This window comes from Echeneis naucrates, chromosome 4 (genome assembly GCF_900963305.1).
Source record: "Echeneis naucrates chromosome 4, fEcheNa1.1, whole genome shotgun sequence".
Lineage (NCBI taxonomy): Eukaryota > Metazoa > Chordata > Actinopteri > Carangiformes > Echeneidae > Echeneis > Echeneis naucrates.
The window spans coordinates 13,574,554-13,589,611 of record NC_042514.1 but is presented as its reverse complement, the minus strand read 5'-3'; the positions used below and the strand labels follow the sequence as shown (position 1 = coordinate 13,589,611).

Here is a 15,058-nt window from a genome sequence, read left to right as displayed (position 1 = left end):
GCGTAAGAGTAGACAGTCAACCGCTCCTTTTCTTTTGTCATTTTGCTATATATTTAGGTTATATTTGGTCCATATTAGGTAAAGATTGTGATATCACTGATTAAAATTTAGGAATTTTGGACGCACCTTCTCATTCAAATGAATAGGAAAGTATGTCCAAACTTTTGGCCTGTACTGTATCTTCGATCATGGGGGTAAATGGTTCATGTAAATGTAATACATAACCAGGCTAATAAACGCTGGGTTATATATATATTATTATTTGAACCGGTGCTATCTGTGTGCAAAGGTATTCTGGCTTGCCTTAGATGCCTCTGAGTTTAATCAACTTGCAAAACAACCACTTTTCTATTCAAGTGTTTCAGTAAGTCATGGCAATGGCAGCTTGCACAGTGCCAGGTCCCTGAGACAGCTATATACATTTTAGTGAGATCATTAATATTTGTTATTCATAACACATCATTCTCTGGCAACATGTAAGAATGGCTGCGTAGGAAAACTGTCCATAAATCATCTTAGGTGAGATTTAGGAAAATCTGGCTCACCCACTTATATACACACCTTGCTGATATTATTTTTCATAAGGGAGTGGATTTCAAGATGGTTTTGTCTAAACTTTTGTCGCGATGACAGGTTGAGTTGGTTTTCATCTAATTTTAATAAATGACACAACTCTGAATACAAGTCATATGAATAATGCACAAAATGTACAAAGGCCCTGATTCAATTGCCACTCCTAATGCTCCTGTGTTATGTTGGCATATTTGTCTATGTCTTTCTCAACTGAAAAACCACCAAGGAGGCTTCCTGGAAGGCAGTGACACAGTGTGTGCTGTTTTATTTCTCGATCTGTGACATAATGTGAAACAGTATTTTCTTATATCTTAAATGTTCCAGGCAAGCTTTAAAAATATGTACATGAGAACTACGCAATGCTCTGACAATCAGTTTGAAGCCATCTCCTTCTAACTCAGTCTTTTCAGCTCATAGAAGCAACAAGCGTTGCTGCACAGCAACCCAACAGTCAGTTTACTCCATCATCAGTGTTTCTGCATGCATTTGAGAGTGTGGTATTGAAGACATCTGTACACACACACACAATGAATGAACAACAACATTGGTTACCGAGTGCACACAGACACACACACACACACACAAATCAAGAGAGTTCACTGAAGATCCTTGGGGAGGTTTCTGACATATGAAGCAGGAAGTAATCAGACCCACTGGGACTGTTGTGACTGACATTCTCTCAAACAAGTGGAAGAAAACATCAATTTCTTTTTACACAAACAAATATGCTCAACAAAGTGAAGGACAGCTTAACGATGGCAGAGGCAGCGATTACTGCCATTCGTCTGATCAGAGCAGGATGTCTGTCACTGATGGCAACAGCTCAGCCAACTCTGCCTCGATTTTGGCCATCTGAGTGACGGGATTACCACGGAGATCGAGGCGCTTTATTTTGGGACAGGAAGCCAGTGGTTGAAGATCTGCCAGTGTGGAGATATCTGTGTATGCAAGTTAATGAAAAGAGCTGTCGTACTGTGGTAAGTACAAGGAGATATGACTCAAATATTCCCAACACCAATGTAGAAGTAAGCTCCTCGTGTCAGATGTGACACTGGGATAGGAAATAATTTCTTCTAGTTAGACAGCAAATCTTAAATGTAGCCTCAGTGCTGCAGCCTGCAGACATAATTAAGGGGTCAAAGCCAAACAGATTCAGTTTCTCATCCCTCATTCATTTTCTGTGACCGAGCAGAAAAAATATGATATAAAATCCCCAAAGAAGACAACTTAAAAGTCAGTGCTCACTTTGCATCCAAGACATCAAACTCCACAAACCAAACCAGAAATCTTGGTGCATTTACAGGCTTGAACCAAAAATTTCAAACACCACATAAGAACAAATTCGCATTCAGCCTACTACCAACTTCAAAACAAATGGAACTGGCTTATTTTTGTTTTAAAAAGATAAAGGTCTATTCAAGAGTTTACTTTTAGCAGACTGGAATATTCAAAAAAGAGCTTAAAATATCATCATTGTGCTGTGTTTGCATTTGCTTGCTTTAATGTCTTTTATCAGCAGGTCTTAGCCTCTTTGCAAAATATTTGCAAAGAGACTGTTGAGAATGTTTTACCAACCACTTTAATGTTATCAAAAACATCATGTTAAATTTTCTTTTATTCATTTCCATCTCTGTAAGTTGCCCTGTGTCTGGCTTTGTAGAAATAAATGTGACTTGGATTATGATGCAATTTGTTACGTGAAATAATGACACAGATTTTGAAAAAGCAAAAAACAAAAACCCTGCAATGACCTGGAGAGATTTGTTACCACTGCAATTTTCTAAACTCTGTACAGTAAACACCACCCTTGTGTGTAGTGCACATTTTAGGTCATGCTCGTCACATTCCGTCAGGTTCAAGGTGCTTTAATCGTGCTGTTTGGGAGCACTGAGTCCTGCACGCAGATTTCGAGGCCTTGTAGCATAGCAAATAAAAAGATCTCTGATACTGGTGCTGCGGGATTGAAGAATCTAGAGAAAAATTAACTAATTAATATGAATCTTTGGCTGAAGGATACTGTTATTCTTCAAGTTGATTTCTTCCAGTTTGGAAAGGCAGAACAGTCCTTCCAGATTTTCTATGTTGTTATTATCAGCCTCCAACACCTGCAAGTGTGAACAAATCATAAAATAAAAAAAAGGAATCAATACATATCTGCTACTATATACAAGAGAGAAAAGGCACAGCACATGTGGTGTTGAATTCCTGTTTTATTACCTCTAGGCATTGCAACATTGCAAACTGAGGGGGCAACCGCTGTAGCTGATTGGAGGATAGATTGATGTGGGTGACCAATAACAGCTGGTCCAGATGGCATAAAGTGGTCAGGTTCTGTTACAATAAATAAATAAATAAATAAAAATCAAGAACTCTGTGTTCAGTCCCTGATTCAAGATGAGCTAATATGATTTCTTGTCATGATTCTGAACCAACCTTGTCAGAGATGCTGAAGACCCGCACCTCTGCGTACTCCATTTTCAGGATAGTGTTTTCAATCATAAATTTGCTGCAGAGGTCACTATAATATGCAGAACGCATGGAGTCCACTTCCTGAGGTAGAAAAAAGATGATGCAGTTAGTGACATCTGCCTTCTTTCAGTTCCTTACTACAGACTCAATACTGATGGTTCTCACTTTTAATGTTTGGAAATGAGCAAGTGTCTCCTTCTCATATCCAAGCGGGTCTAGTGCCCTCATCAGGAGGATAATGGTCAGTAAGCACCCTGCCAATGCAATAAGAGTCGCTCAGTGGCAATTAATAAACATCATGAGCAGCAACAACATATTTCACTGGAGTATTTTAATTTTCTGTCTCAGCAAAGAAAGTTGAGCCACATGGACATGACTTTGAAAGAGCTTACACTTATTGAGTGGCTCCAGCTCTTGAAGCTGATTGCACGATTGTAATTCTGACTGTAACACAGAGGTCTTCTCGACTGAGAGTTCACTCCTACAGAAAAAACAGTTCACTCGGTTTTGTCTTTAAACAAAACATAAAAACAGATAGCAGTAGTCGTGACAGCGTAATCACTGCTATTGTGCAAAAACATTACCTGAAAAGTTCCTGATCTGTAGCAGAATCTCGACAGTAACTCTCAGTTCGCCCTGGGGAGGTTAACACAGAGCAATGAAGCTTAAGGAAATAAATAAATATATATATATATTTGTAATCCAGCCACTCACACAGCAAACACACTGTGTGTGTTACCTGTATAAAGAGCACAGTCTCTGTGTGTGTGTTTTTCAGTCCAGTGCACAGTCAGATTGTGTTCGTTGGTGATGTCGCTTATTGTTCCAGGTGGTAAATCACAAATCTGAGTCAGTGTTAAGGTCCAGAAAATTCAAGATGGAGATAATTCATTCAACAAGCCAAGAGGGAAAGAGATTTTGTTACACTATTAATTAGCCGTCATATAAAAATTTACCAAAACAAACAAAACCTCCACACAGGCCTGCAGCATAACTGTGCATGTTAAATCCATGCCAATGCTGGGCATTCATTCATGATGGAGAGCTGAGACTTTTTTTTAGACAAAGTAGGCTGCTGTAACTGTAAATTACATTCATTAAAATACAACTTTTGAGAGCAAGTCATCAGAAAAAGTGACGCCAAATTGCAGGTGGATGCCACTATGTTTGTCAGTGTCCACCGACGGTCATGTTTGGATAACATTACCGTATAATCATAAAGAAATTAAACGACAGTTTCCATCACAGTTCAAACTCCACCCACCAACAGTGACGGTGTGAATAAACTACGCAAAAGGCTAAATTGTGATCACTATAGATAAAATATAAAAAAAACTGTTACCATATATTAATTGTAAAAGCAAAAATCTTTATGAAAACAGAATCATTTGTGTTTTTCAACACAAGCAAACAACAATTTTTCCAGCTTCCCAAAAAGAAAGCTCTGCCTAGGGATATTGAAGATGTGTTAAACCTCAGAAAAACTAACGTCATCAGCTGTTGTGCCCTTCTAATGAAAGGAGTACTGAGTCACTGTGAATCTGGAAGTCCTGCTACATAGCAAAGAGATCAGGTTAGTGATGAAATTCTTGGTATAAATACCTCAGCAGTTTATCAGCATGTGGGCTGTGTTGAGTGACACGAACAGAATGTTTCGCAGTTAACCTGTCAAGGAAAAGGATACCCAAACCGGGCTGTGTTTGAAACGGGGATGAACACTCCTCCACTCCACCCTCTGGGGCTGGCCATCAAGGACCAGCAGCAGGCCGACCGACTGCGCCTGAAAGACAAGAGACAGGAAAAGGGCGCCGCATGTTACAAGTTTTGTTCTCTCTCAACGTTGCCTTCATTTTCAATTCACAGACAACACAACCTCACAATTTACTTGATTTGTCAACTGGTGCAGTTTACGATCTTAGTAAACTGCACCAGTTTACCAGTTGACATGGTCTGTAAGGCAGCAAACAACATGAAGATGACAGATGCTTAATAAAAACATAACCTGCTCTGTTAGATAGTCATGAGTCACAATTTCCAAAGTTTTCGTGCGATTTCAACCATGCCCTTCAGTTAGTTTACGCAACAGTATAAATAGTGCATTCACGCAATACTCATCACGCAAGTTGACAATTATAAAGTAGTTTCTTTCGTGAAGAGTTCACCATTAGGTGAGCTGCTCCAGATCTCCAGAGTTGTATTTTGACAAAAGTTTCTCATTTAACAGAGGCAGGGGTTTTCTTCTCTTTACAACACTGGTCTTGTAATGCGACTCAGGCAATCATCGTGACTGAAGTGAATGAGACACGGCCCCAAGTGAGAGGCACTTCTGGTTGACACTTCTGAAACAAAAATAAGTGGAGGAAGTGAGATAAGATGTAATTAACTAACAACAGTTGAAGAAAAGGTGTGAGAGGGACAAGTTAGCATCAGCCAAGCAGCCCGCCACTGGTGGATGGAAAGCTCTAATCATCACTTGACGATTAGAAATGAGCATGTGTGAATGTGTGAATGTCTGAATATCTTCCATTGATGATACTTACATGAGCACAGGACCAGTGCAGCCATCATCATCGGGGTCCCTATCCACCCAGCTCACTGATTGTTTGAGGCCCCTCCCCTCAGGCAAGAGGCTACAGACCATTAAGACCAGAACAACTAGGCCCAAACGCAGCTTCTACCCAGAAGGTGCTAGACTGATGAATTCCATGTCTGTTAAACGCAGCTCGACGGAGCATAGGGCTAATTATTATTATTACATTGTCCGCTTCCTGACCCAAGTAAAGTATTTTGTTTCATGTGTGAACATGCAAAAGACAACAGATCTAATTTTCCTGCTGAGTTTGTTCTAGGACTGAAATATAGCAAAACATGCAAATAGCTATAGTATGTAGCTACTTTCTGGATATTATTACTCATATTGTGTATTTTATATACATAATACCTTTACATGTGTATAATTACTCCCCAACTCTGATACATAATGTATGCTACCAGTTGCTTTTGTGGAATGAGGAACAAAGTGTTTCTCGCTGGAGGGCAAATTCTGTCATTTTCACTTGTTTTCAGTGCATGTGTATCTAACCAGCTAGGCTTAGTGTTGGTTTAATGAGAGGGAGAAAACCACACATACTCACATTAACAGGCCTGGAGAAGGCAACAGCTACTCTCTCCTCATCTCGACTGACATACACACAGCTGATCATCTCCTCACGTTCCGCTGGTGAGACAAAACACTTATGACTGAGTAAGTTACATTTGGTAAATGACCCTGATCAAGTGCAGCACATATTTACATCCACAGGAAGATTGGTACGAACAAATAAACATACCTCTACCCAGCAACCATCGATAGTAGAACCAAGCACTCTGGTCATTGGGGTCGGTGAAGAAAGCATTCTGTACAAGCTCATATTCTGAAAGACAACTTAGTACAGTTAGATATTGAATGTGGGACAGCGTGGTGTGCAGGTTTTGGGTCTTTCAGTGTTAGGTTTGTATGATATATGATATATATATATATATATAGGGAATTAGAAGTGTTGTTTTTTTTAAACATTTTTGTCAAGCAGTTTATTATTGTCACATAGTAATAAGTTATAACAGAGTGCTTAATATAAGATCAGGGTAAGTAATGGTACCTGAATGAATGTATTCAATTAAATACCAGACATGAGCAAAATGCTGCCATTGTGAGGCCTCACACTGCCCACATCTGGATTTATCTGGTATTGCTGACAACACAAAATGAGCATTCATTTGCAAGCCTTTTGTTAAGTTGACCTTTGAGTAGCTGCTCTTCACAGACACGATGGGAGTGAGTTTGCGGAGAAGGTGGAGGAGAAGTCTGGGGAGTCTTGCGACATGGCGACAGGGGCTCAGGAGACTCCGGGTGGAGAAGCGGCAGCAGAGTGCTGCGGTAGTGCCAGCTGGAGTAGTTGGAAAAATTGGAGCCAATAAGATGATCAGTGAACCCCAACTCCTGATCAACAGGGACCCCAGACATCTTCACAACCATCCTGCGATAGTCCCAGCAATGAACTGGTCAAAACCGGAGCATATGGTGCAGTGGGGGAAAAATAGGTAACACGTCAGGGATATGACATCACCGACAAACTGACAAGACTACAACACTACATCCTCCATCGTCTTGCTTTTTCCTTTTTTTGCTACTTTACTCACAGTTACGGTCATCCAGGCTCAAGCAGCGGTCACACAGGCTGAGCTCTCTGGCCCAATCTGGTTGTGGCAAGCGTGCTGAGACCCAACCTCGGTGGTGCCAGCTGCCGTAAGACTTTGGGTTCACCTTCAGGCAAGACTCCAAAAATGACAGCTCAGCCTCATAAATCTTTTGCACTTCATCCTTGTCCCTAGAGTGGATAAACATGAAACAGATGTATACTTCTATGAAATCAAACATTACTCACTCATCTCTAACTTTTAAATGTTAAATAATATCAAACTATGTTTTTACTTTACAGCCTCCAGGTGCATTAGGATCTCTCTTCTGTAGTTCCAGAGAGTTGCAAAGTCAGGATTTGATGACAGCAGTTGTTGGGTCAGCTGGAGAGCCTCATCATCGCAAATACCCTCCTTCCTCTGTTATACAGGAGAACACATGGAAATGGTCATAATGGTTAAAAGGGTTAAATTAAGAGAAACCAGCACAAGAAATAAACAAAACTCAATACAGGCTCCGCTCAGCCGATGAAAATATTCACTCAATGGTGACCATTAGATATTGTTTGCACTGTACATCATTTATGTAAAAAAATTTTTTCATGTTAAACAGTTAAACAAGTAGATAAATATAAAATAAAACAAATACTGTATTTAATTTTTTATGTTAACTAAGCTTGAGTTTGCACTGCACAATTTATTTATTTTTTTTTATAAAGATACACTTTTATTTTTGTTACCTAAGTAAAATATGATATTGCTTTTATGCAATGCAATGGAGCAGATCACGAGGATCCTTTGCACACCTATAGCTTGAAGCAGAAATCATTATGAATCAAATCATTTTGAATCGAATCGTAGCCCCAAAAATCAGAACCGAATCAAATCGTGAGACAGTAAAAGGTTCCCCCCTAATGTGCATAATGCAATTTCATGTCACTCAGGCCAGCAGTGTGGTGGTAACATTTTTCAGGATTTAGCTTACCTTAGAAAAACAGGCATCCCGTGCAGCGATATATATCTTCAGTTTCTTCTCTCGCTCCTTCCTTTTCTCCTCCTCCTGCTGAGCTGTAGATTTAATCTTCACTCGTCCATGCTGTTATAAAGCAAAAAGAGCAAGAGGCACACAAGGCACAGTTCACTCTGCTCCCAAGAGGTTAGTATAAATCATTCATTACCCCTTATATAATATCTAATGCAGTTAAAATATCCACATTTCAAAGGCAAATAATATAAAATAATATATATTATATAATAAAACTTCTTACCATGTTTTTTGTTTGTGAAGGAGCAAAAAAAAAAAAAAACTGTCTGTATGGGCAGATGAAGGGATAATCAGGGTTAGGCCCGGTGACATTTACACGACAAAGACAAACAGCAAAATGACACGCAGACACTAAAGCTACCAATCTGAAAAAATACCTCTACTTCTCAGCATTCAGCATCCAGCCCTCAGGAAAGTCAAAACACCAAAGAAAAGCAGCTGGAGTGTTAAGTTAGCTCGCCAATTAGCTGCGTTGTAAACACCACTGGGCTGGGCTCATTCACACTTCATTCAAACCGGCACAGAATGACAAAAACCTGCGATGTAAAATATACCCCGAAGCGACACCGACCGAAACGATCATTATAATGTAAGACACTGACCTGGTTCTCTATCTGGCCTGATGTATGTTTTTCAGGGTACAGTTTGATTTGTCATGTCACTATCAGCATTTCTAACGAGATTTTTTTTTTTTCGTTTCCGGCCCCTGAAAACTACGTCAGCATGAGGCCGTCCGCTGATAGGTTGACACCGCGTGTGGTTCTGACGTCATCTGGCCAACAGCAGCACAGACCTCTGCTGTCAAACTGGTGTCTGCACCAGGTTTGCTGCAATGTGGTCAAATATTTGAACTATAATTTGTAAATCCTGCCAAGACTACCTGAAAAGATGGGAATGATGAAACTTTTCTATTATTTATAATATTTTGCTTACTTCTAAAAGTAGTAAAATCACATAAAAATATGTAACCCTCAAAATATCTCTTTAGTATTCACAAGAGCCAGCTAGATTTGATTTTCTTTCTCCTGCTACAGGGGATGTCTGACCTCTACCAACAGGTTTACTTCCAGTTTAGCAAGCAAAAGAAGGTGATTTACAGAAATTTACAGAAGGGGCATCTTCCTGAGCAGCAAAAACAACCAAGTATAGCTACTTTCTATTTGGCAAAATTCCTCCTAACCATTTGTTTTGTTCTATTAATGCCTACTTTTTTACTGCACTAAGTGCATAATACTAAACGGAATGGTGATAGTTTTGCTCTGTATTTATTGTTGTTGGATCAAGCTGAGTTTATCCAAGAAGGTGTATGTAAATAAACTATCAGGCCAGCCAATCACAGATGGGGAGGAAGCAGCCTGATATGCTGTTGAGCTGCCAAACATGCCAAAAAAAAAGAAAAAGAAAAAGTGTTGTACTCAGAGTGTTTGGGCTTCCCTGTTGAGACTGCTGCCCCCGTGACTCCGAACTGGGTAAGCGGTTGAAAACACAAACCAAAACAATGCAATACAATGTAATGCAACGCAATTTAGTTATATTCCAAGTTCAGTTTGCAGTCTGTTATAGCATCATACTTATCCTGACCAATACATAATGATTTTTTGTCCTCAAAATTGGCATCATGATAATCTAGACTAGCACCCATGCAGTTTAAGTCATAAACTTCCTCTTTTTTGAGTAAATTGACTGCTATACACAGGGATAAAGGGTGTGTGGGTCTTTGTGGTTATTATGTGTCTCACTGCAGCAATTTTCTGTCTCTTTGTGGTTGTTTTCTTTATCAAAAGGAAATGATCCAAACCCCCAAAAGTGTAATCTTAAAATTCAGGCATGAAGAAGCAGCCATTAATAAGAGCAGTTAAAAGGACTATACATAGAATTTCAACAAAAGAAAAATGAGTAGTCAGTCTTTAATCTTGACGCTAATAAAAGAAGCAGATTTTATATTCCACTTCTTCTTCTTTTTTTCAGAGAAAGAGCTCTCTGTGTCAAATTAAATATTGATTACAAGTACAACAACAGTAAATTGCAATCCCTGGAAGATCTTCATAGAATATAAATGGCAGAGAATTGAGAATTGGATTTGTATGTGATTGCTTAGAAATCTCAGGAAGTTATTTCTTCATAAAAAAATATTAACAATATTAGTAAATAAATTACACTCATTCAACCAATAACTTCATGATCATCTTAGTATTCAATTATGTTGCCAAAGTAAGATGAGCTCAAAGTACCTAAACAAATGTAAAAGATTTGTGCATACATTTAATATGACACAGCAAACAAAACTTACATTTACTTCGATTGAAGCATGTTTTTTCAATGTCAATTTTACAAGTAAAATGGGAGGGAGGTAGTGTTATGAACACTGAAATGCATCTGTATTTCATCGTTGGAAAGGATATTACATCGTTTATTTTTCATTTTTAACTTTTATAGCTTTTCCCCCAATTGTGTGTGAGCGGCGATCACCAAACCAACAGATCTTTGTAGATCATACACTGGTCATGGACAGAACAGAGCCTTACGTCACTGCATGATACTTTGGATGTGAGTATCAAAAGCTTCGAGCAGTTTTGCTCAAAGCAGCACTGACTGAACTATCTCGTTAGTTTCACACTTCCAATAGTCTTCAACTGAGAGTGGTCCATTCATTGTCAGGATACAGCTACTTATCCAGCAAATTGGACATCTCCATCCAGCAGACATCCCATTGCACTTCTGTCACATCCTGCTTGGTTGCAGGAAACGCAACTGCTGGTGAATCCTGTTTGGAAAGTGGCCAGCAGCTGCGAGTGCTAAATTTCTGGTACCTTAAGCAAAAACAACAAAAAGTAAACCGTTTGCTTAAAAATCTCTTTAACTTGTTTTTCACGCCAGGATATTACAGAAGTAAAGATTTTATCCAAACTAACCCGCAAACCAACCAGACAGTTAGCGGAATGAGGAGCAGAAGCACAATCCCACATGCAACAACGATCCATTTCCAGGAACCTAGTGACAACACGATCATTTTGTCAGGAACATAGAATGTGAACATTACCTGATGTCACCAAAGGTATTGCTGATATTTTGGTAGTGCGTGACTCCTTAAAGAAATTTAAAAAGTGGGTTTGGAAGCCACAGAGGGCCAAAGGGGCAAGATCTGGGCCATATTTGAATAGACTCTCAAAAGAAAATGAGAAAACTATTTACTCATGTGTTACGGGTTGTCAAAATAAGCAACTGACCCTGAAAATATATGTTTATAACAAATTTTTGAAACATTGAATCAGTGGAGGGACCAAAATGTTGCCCTCACTGGTGGACAGCTTTCGAATACATTACAAATTTTAAAATATCCCACGAGCTATAGACAACTTCTTAAATGTTGACCCATTAGTGTCTCCCTTTGCTTTACTCAGTAATTATTGTTGTCATCAAGTATTCATTCCCAAAGCAGTAAATGAATGTGCTGACATTAAGTAGTCATTTTACCTGCACTGGGGGGCGATGTCCCTTCTGTTGATGGGAAGTTGGCTAAAAGACAAAACAACTGTCATGCACTTTCACTAATTTGCTTTAATGTTGCACAGAGCAGAATGATGAATATAATCTTCAGATGAAATAAAGCTTTCCTGCTGACCTCGGTTAGGTCTCACTGATAACCAGCTCTCTGCACTCTCCAGCTTTCTGTTATGGGATGCACACTTGTAGAAACCTTCATCTTCTTGAGTCACGTTCTCAATGGTCATCTCTATTCCTCTGTCTGAACTATAAGAACTTTTAGTGTCAATTTCTGCTCCATTTTTAAAGAAGGTTGTTGCATTGCGGTTTCCTTTCTTGTACCGACAATACAGGGCAATGTCATCACCCATAAATACAGGAAAGGCGGGAGTCTTCAAAATGATGTTGTCATCTGTAAGGCAAAGATAGAAGATAACGTCTCACCTCAGCCTCTGGTAAATAATTTAATTCATACAACACATTTAAACGTGTCTCTCTGGACCGTATTCAGCTTTTTTTGATGGCTTCCTCCTCTGTTTGTCCATCAACGATATTGTTAACACAAGACTCACAGCTTACTGTGATGTTTACTGCAGTGGTGCGGCCTTCAGTGCCTTCACACCAGTACAGTCCACTGCTCCCACTGCACGCAATGAAGACAGAGTTGTTTGAACGGACACCACACTCTTTTGGATTTTTGGTAGCTCTGCTCCCTGCTGCATGGTCTGGAGAGAAATGCTTTAGCTTCCAATGTGAGGAGTAAGTGTCAGGAGCAGGGCACTGCACAGTGAAGTGTTCTCCTTTCAGCATCTGTCTGGTGTTGGGAGTCAAAGAGAGTGAGGGAGGAGACAGGTCTGGGGGAGAGAGATTTACAAAGAGACGAAGGGAGAAAAGAAGAGAGAGTGGCGATGACCATGATTAAAAAGAACAAAAGTTCTGACAATTTCAAATTGGTACTGATTGATATAAAACATTATGACTACCGTGAAACTATGCATTGGTGGACTGCACACGCCATCGTTTTCGATTGTGTTTTGCATTTAACAGAAACCTGATGCCACGTTGCAGAGGCTCACCTGATACGTTGAGTGTCACAGGCTGGGATTTCACCACAAATGCAGTCTTGTTCTCTTGACACTCAGCTTGGCACCAGTAGCTGTCCATGTCCTCCCTTGTTACGGCAGTGATGGAGTAGGTGTCACCAGAAGCCAGGTGCCTGGGGTTTTGGGCAGTGTGCCCTTTGGACCTGTACCACCTGTAGTCCTTCACAAAAGTGCAGTGCGACTTCACTCTGCACTGTAGCAACACGCACTCGCCAAGGTAGGCGCTTGACCCTGGAGGCTGCACAGACACACTGGCCTCCAGAGACTCTGCAAAAAGGACAAGCTCCATTACCGTTTTTTTTTTTTTTTATATATATTTGTGTCAAATATACTGTAAGTGTAAGAAAAGTACACTCTTTCTTGACCACCCTCACCCTGAACATCTGTGTTTATATGTTCTGCCAGTACCTTCAAATGTAGCAACTTGGAGAGCAAATGTCGCAACACCTGGAACACAGAGAAATCATTTTAGTCAAACACAACTCTTATCCTCATAATTTAAAATGGGTGGATTCAACATCTGTGACATTTTGCATACAGCATGTTCACTCTTCTGTGTGCTATGCCAATGAAGAAAAAATGTGTAAACACAAACACAACAGGCAGCTTATATGCTTTGTTCCTGCATGACAGAACAGCAGGTCCATTACTGAGTTTGGATTATGCAACCAGGACAATTTAAACATATTAAAAAACTTCATCTCCACAAGCAAATGTATTCAACCCTGACAATCTGGGCCCTCGTTCTGATGAGATGTTTAGACACTCAGATAATCGGAGGCCTATATTTTCCCTGAATAACGCATACACAATTTCCTTTTACAATGTGTCCTTACCACACAGTGTGACAGACAGGAGAGCATCCGATTGCTTAATGAGGCTGTTTAGACAGTTATTATGCCCGCGGAGACCGAAGGAATGTGGACACAGTTCCTGTGCTTTCCTGTTTGTTATTTGAGGTACACATTCTATAGAGTAGTGCAACACAGAGTGGCTACAGTAAAATCACACAGTTTTGAATGTAACTCACAGATGTCAAGAAAGGAACAGCCAACACGAGAAATTGATGTGCGTGATGCACTCCATCCAGGTTATCTGGTTGGAGCACATCAATTAATTTTTAATGTTTGTCAGAGTCTTGCAGCTGCAGGTAAAACATATAGCACTGCATTAGCTGATAGCATCAAATAATAGAAAAGCTTTCGGTCTAAATCAGCAACTCTCTGCTAAATGCAGGCGCCTCTTAAAAGCATATGGACACTGTTTTATCCATCATAAAAAATGTCTTTGAGGCCTCCTTTAAAGTCTGTTAGTCAATTAGGTTTCATCTGTGATACTCACCGAGCAGTGAGGAGATAAGAGCAATGTTCATTCTGTCCAGGATTCAATTAAAAAAAAAAAAGAAAAAAAGAAAAAAAAAACAGCAAGCAATTTGGCTGTGGAGAAAAAGAGAAAATGACAAAAATTTGGATCAGGGGATTTTACCATTTAAAAAGTGCATATAGGAAGCCCAGTGTTGCTTTCCCGAGCATGCTTTGTTTCGGAGCTACGACACAGGGACTACCCATGCAAGGGAGTGACTTCTACAGAAAATTACTGACAGAGATGGTCATCTTGGTGGAACCTTTTCCTTCCTCTGTTTAGTAACAGTTAACAGGAGGAGAAATGAAGCAACAGCGTGTAGTGATAGAGAAAAAGACAGAGTTTAATCACAATATTTGCTGTGTTTTATATGTCCTACTAATGCTGAAAAGTGTTTATTTATGCATTTCTATAGTTTGAGATCTTGGTTGTTTTTTCCTATTCTCCCTAGTTTTAACATATTTATATTCTCCTTCTTTTTCCAGCACCTGACAATAATACTCATTTTCATTCTGTGGTACTTTTAATTTTATTTTTAAAAATAATTAATTTTAAATCTGTCAATTTCAATCAAATAAAGTTTTGGAGGAATTACAAACAACACTCAGGAGTGGTATATCACTCTGTTCCATGAGGAAATATCTCAACAAATATTTTATGGATTACTATTAAAATGAAATATAACTGGACAGGATTAAATCTGTTACCAATGTGTTGTCTCCAGAAGATTAATCCTACAAACTTAAGTGCACTTCCCCCCCCCCCTTTTTTTTAAAGATCATGCTTATTTATGTATATTTAATATGAATATTTAAATACCTTTATTGAGCAAATAAGGGGACAATTT

At 39.4% G+C, this 15,058-nt stretch overlaps 2 protein-coding genes across 2 annotated transcripts; both read right to left on the bottom strand.

Annotated features, from left to right (window-relative positions):
• Nucleotides 1–751: 751 nt before the first annotated feature.
• Nucleotides 752–8,512, bottom strand: rabggta (Rab geranylgeranyltransferase subunit alpha). The gene is made up of 16 exons (XM_029500949.1): nucleotides 8,487–8,512; nucleotides 8,204–8,314; nucleotides 7,514–7,638; nucleotides 7,222–7,409; nucleotides 6,823–7,080; nucleotides 6,372–6,455; nucleotides 6,177–6,259; nucleotides 4,727–4,822; nucleotides 3,782–3,887; nucleotides 3,627–3,678; nucleotides 3,435–3,523; nucleotides 3,208–3,296; nucleotides 3,007–3,123; nucleotides 2,791–2,904; nucleotides 2,591–2,678; nucleotides 752–1,511 (listed from the first exon to the last, which is right to left on the bottom strand). The coding sequence occupies exons 1-16, from the start codon at nucleotides 8,487–8,489 to the stop codon at nucleotides 1,363–1,365; spliced, it is 1,752 nt and encodes a 583-aa protein (XP_029356809.1). The 5' UTR covers nucleotides 8,490–8,512; the 3' UTR covers nucleotides 752–1,362.
• Nucleotides 8,513–9,703: 1,191 nt separating this feature from the next.
• On the bottom strand, nucleotides 9,704–14,401 carry LOC115042606 (uncharacterized). The gene is made up of 8 exons (XM_029500950.1): nucleotides 14,191–14,401; nucleotides 13,258–13,296; nucleotides 12,823–13,116; nucleotides 12,319–12,600; nucleotides 11,886–12,158; nucleotides 11,738–11,779; nucleotides 11,176–11,254; nucleotides 9,704–11,073 (listed from the first exon to the last, which is right to left on the bottom strand). Exons 1-8 carry the CDS (start codon nucleotides 14,219–14,221, stop codon nucleotides 10,929–10,931), a joined length of 1,185 nt encoding a protein of 394 aa, XP_029356810.1. The 5' UTR covers nucleotides 14,222–14,401; the 3' UTR covers nucleotides 9,704–10,928.
• Between the last annotated feature and the right edge of the window lie 657 nt (nucleotides 14,402–15,058).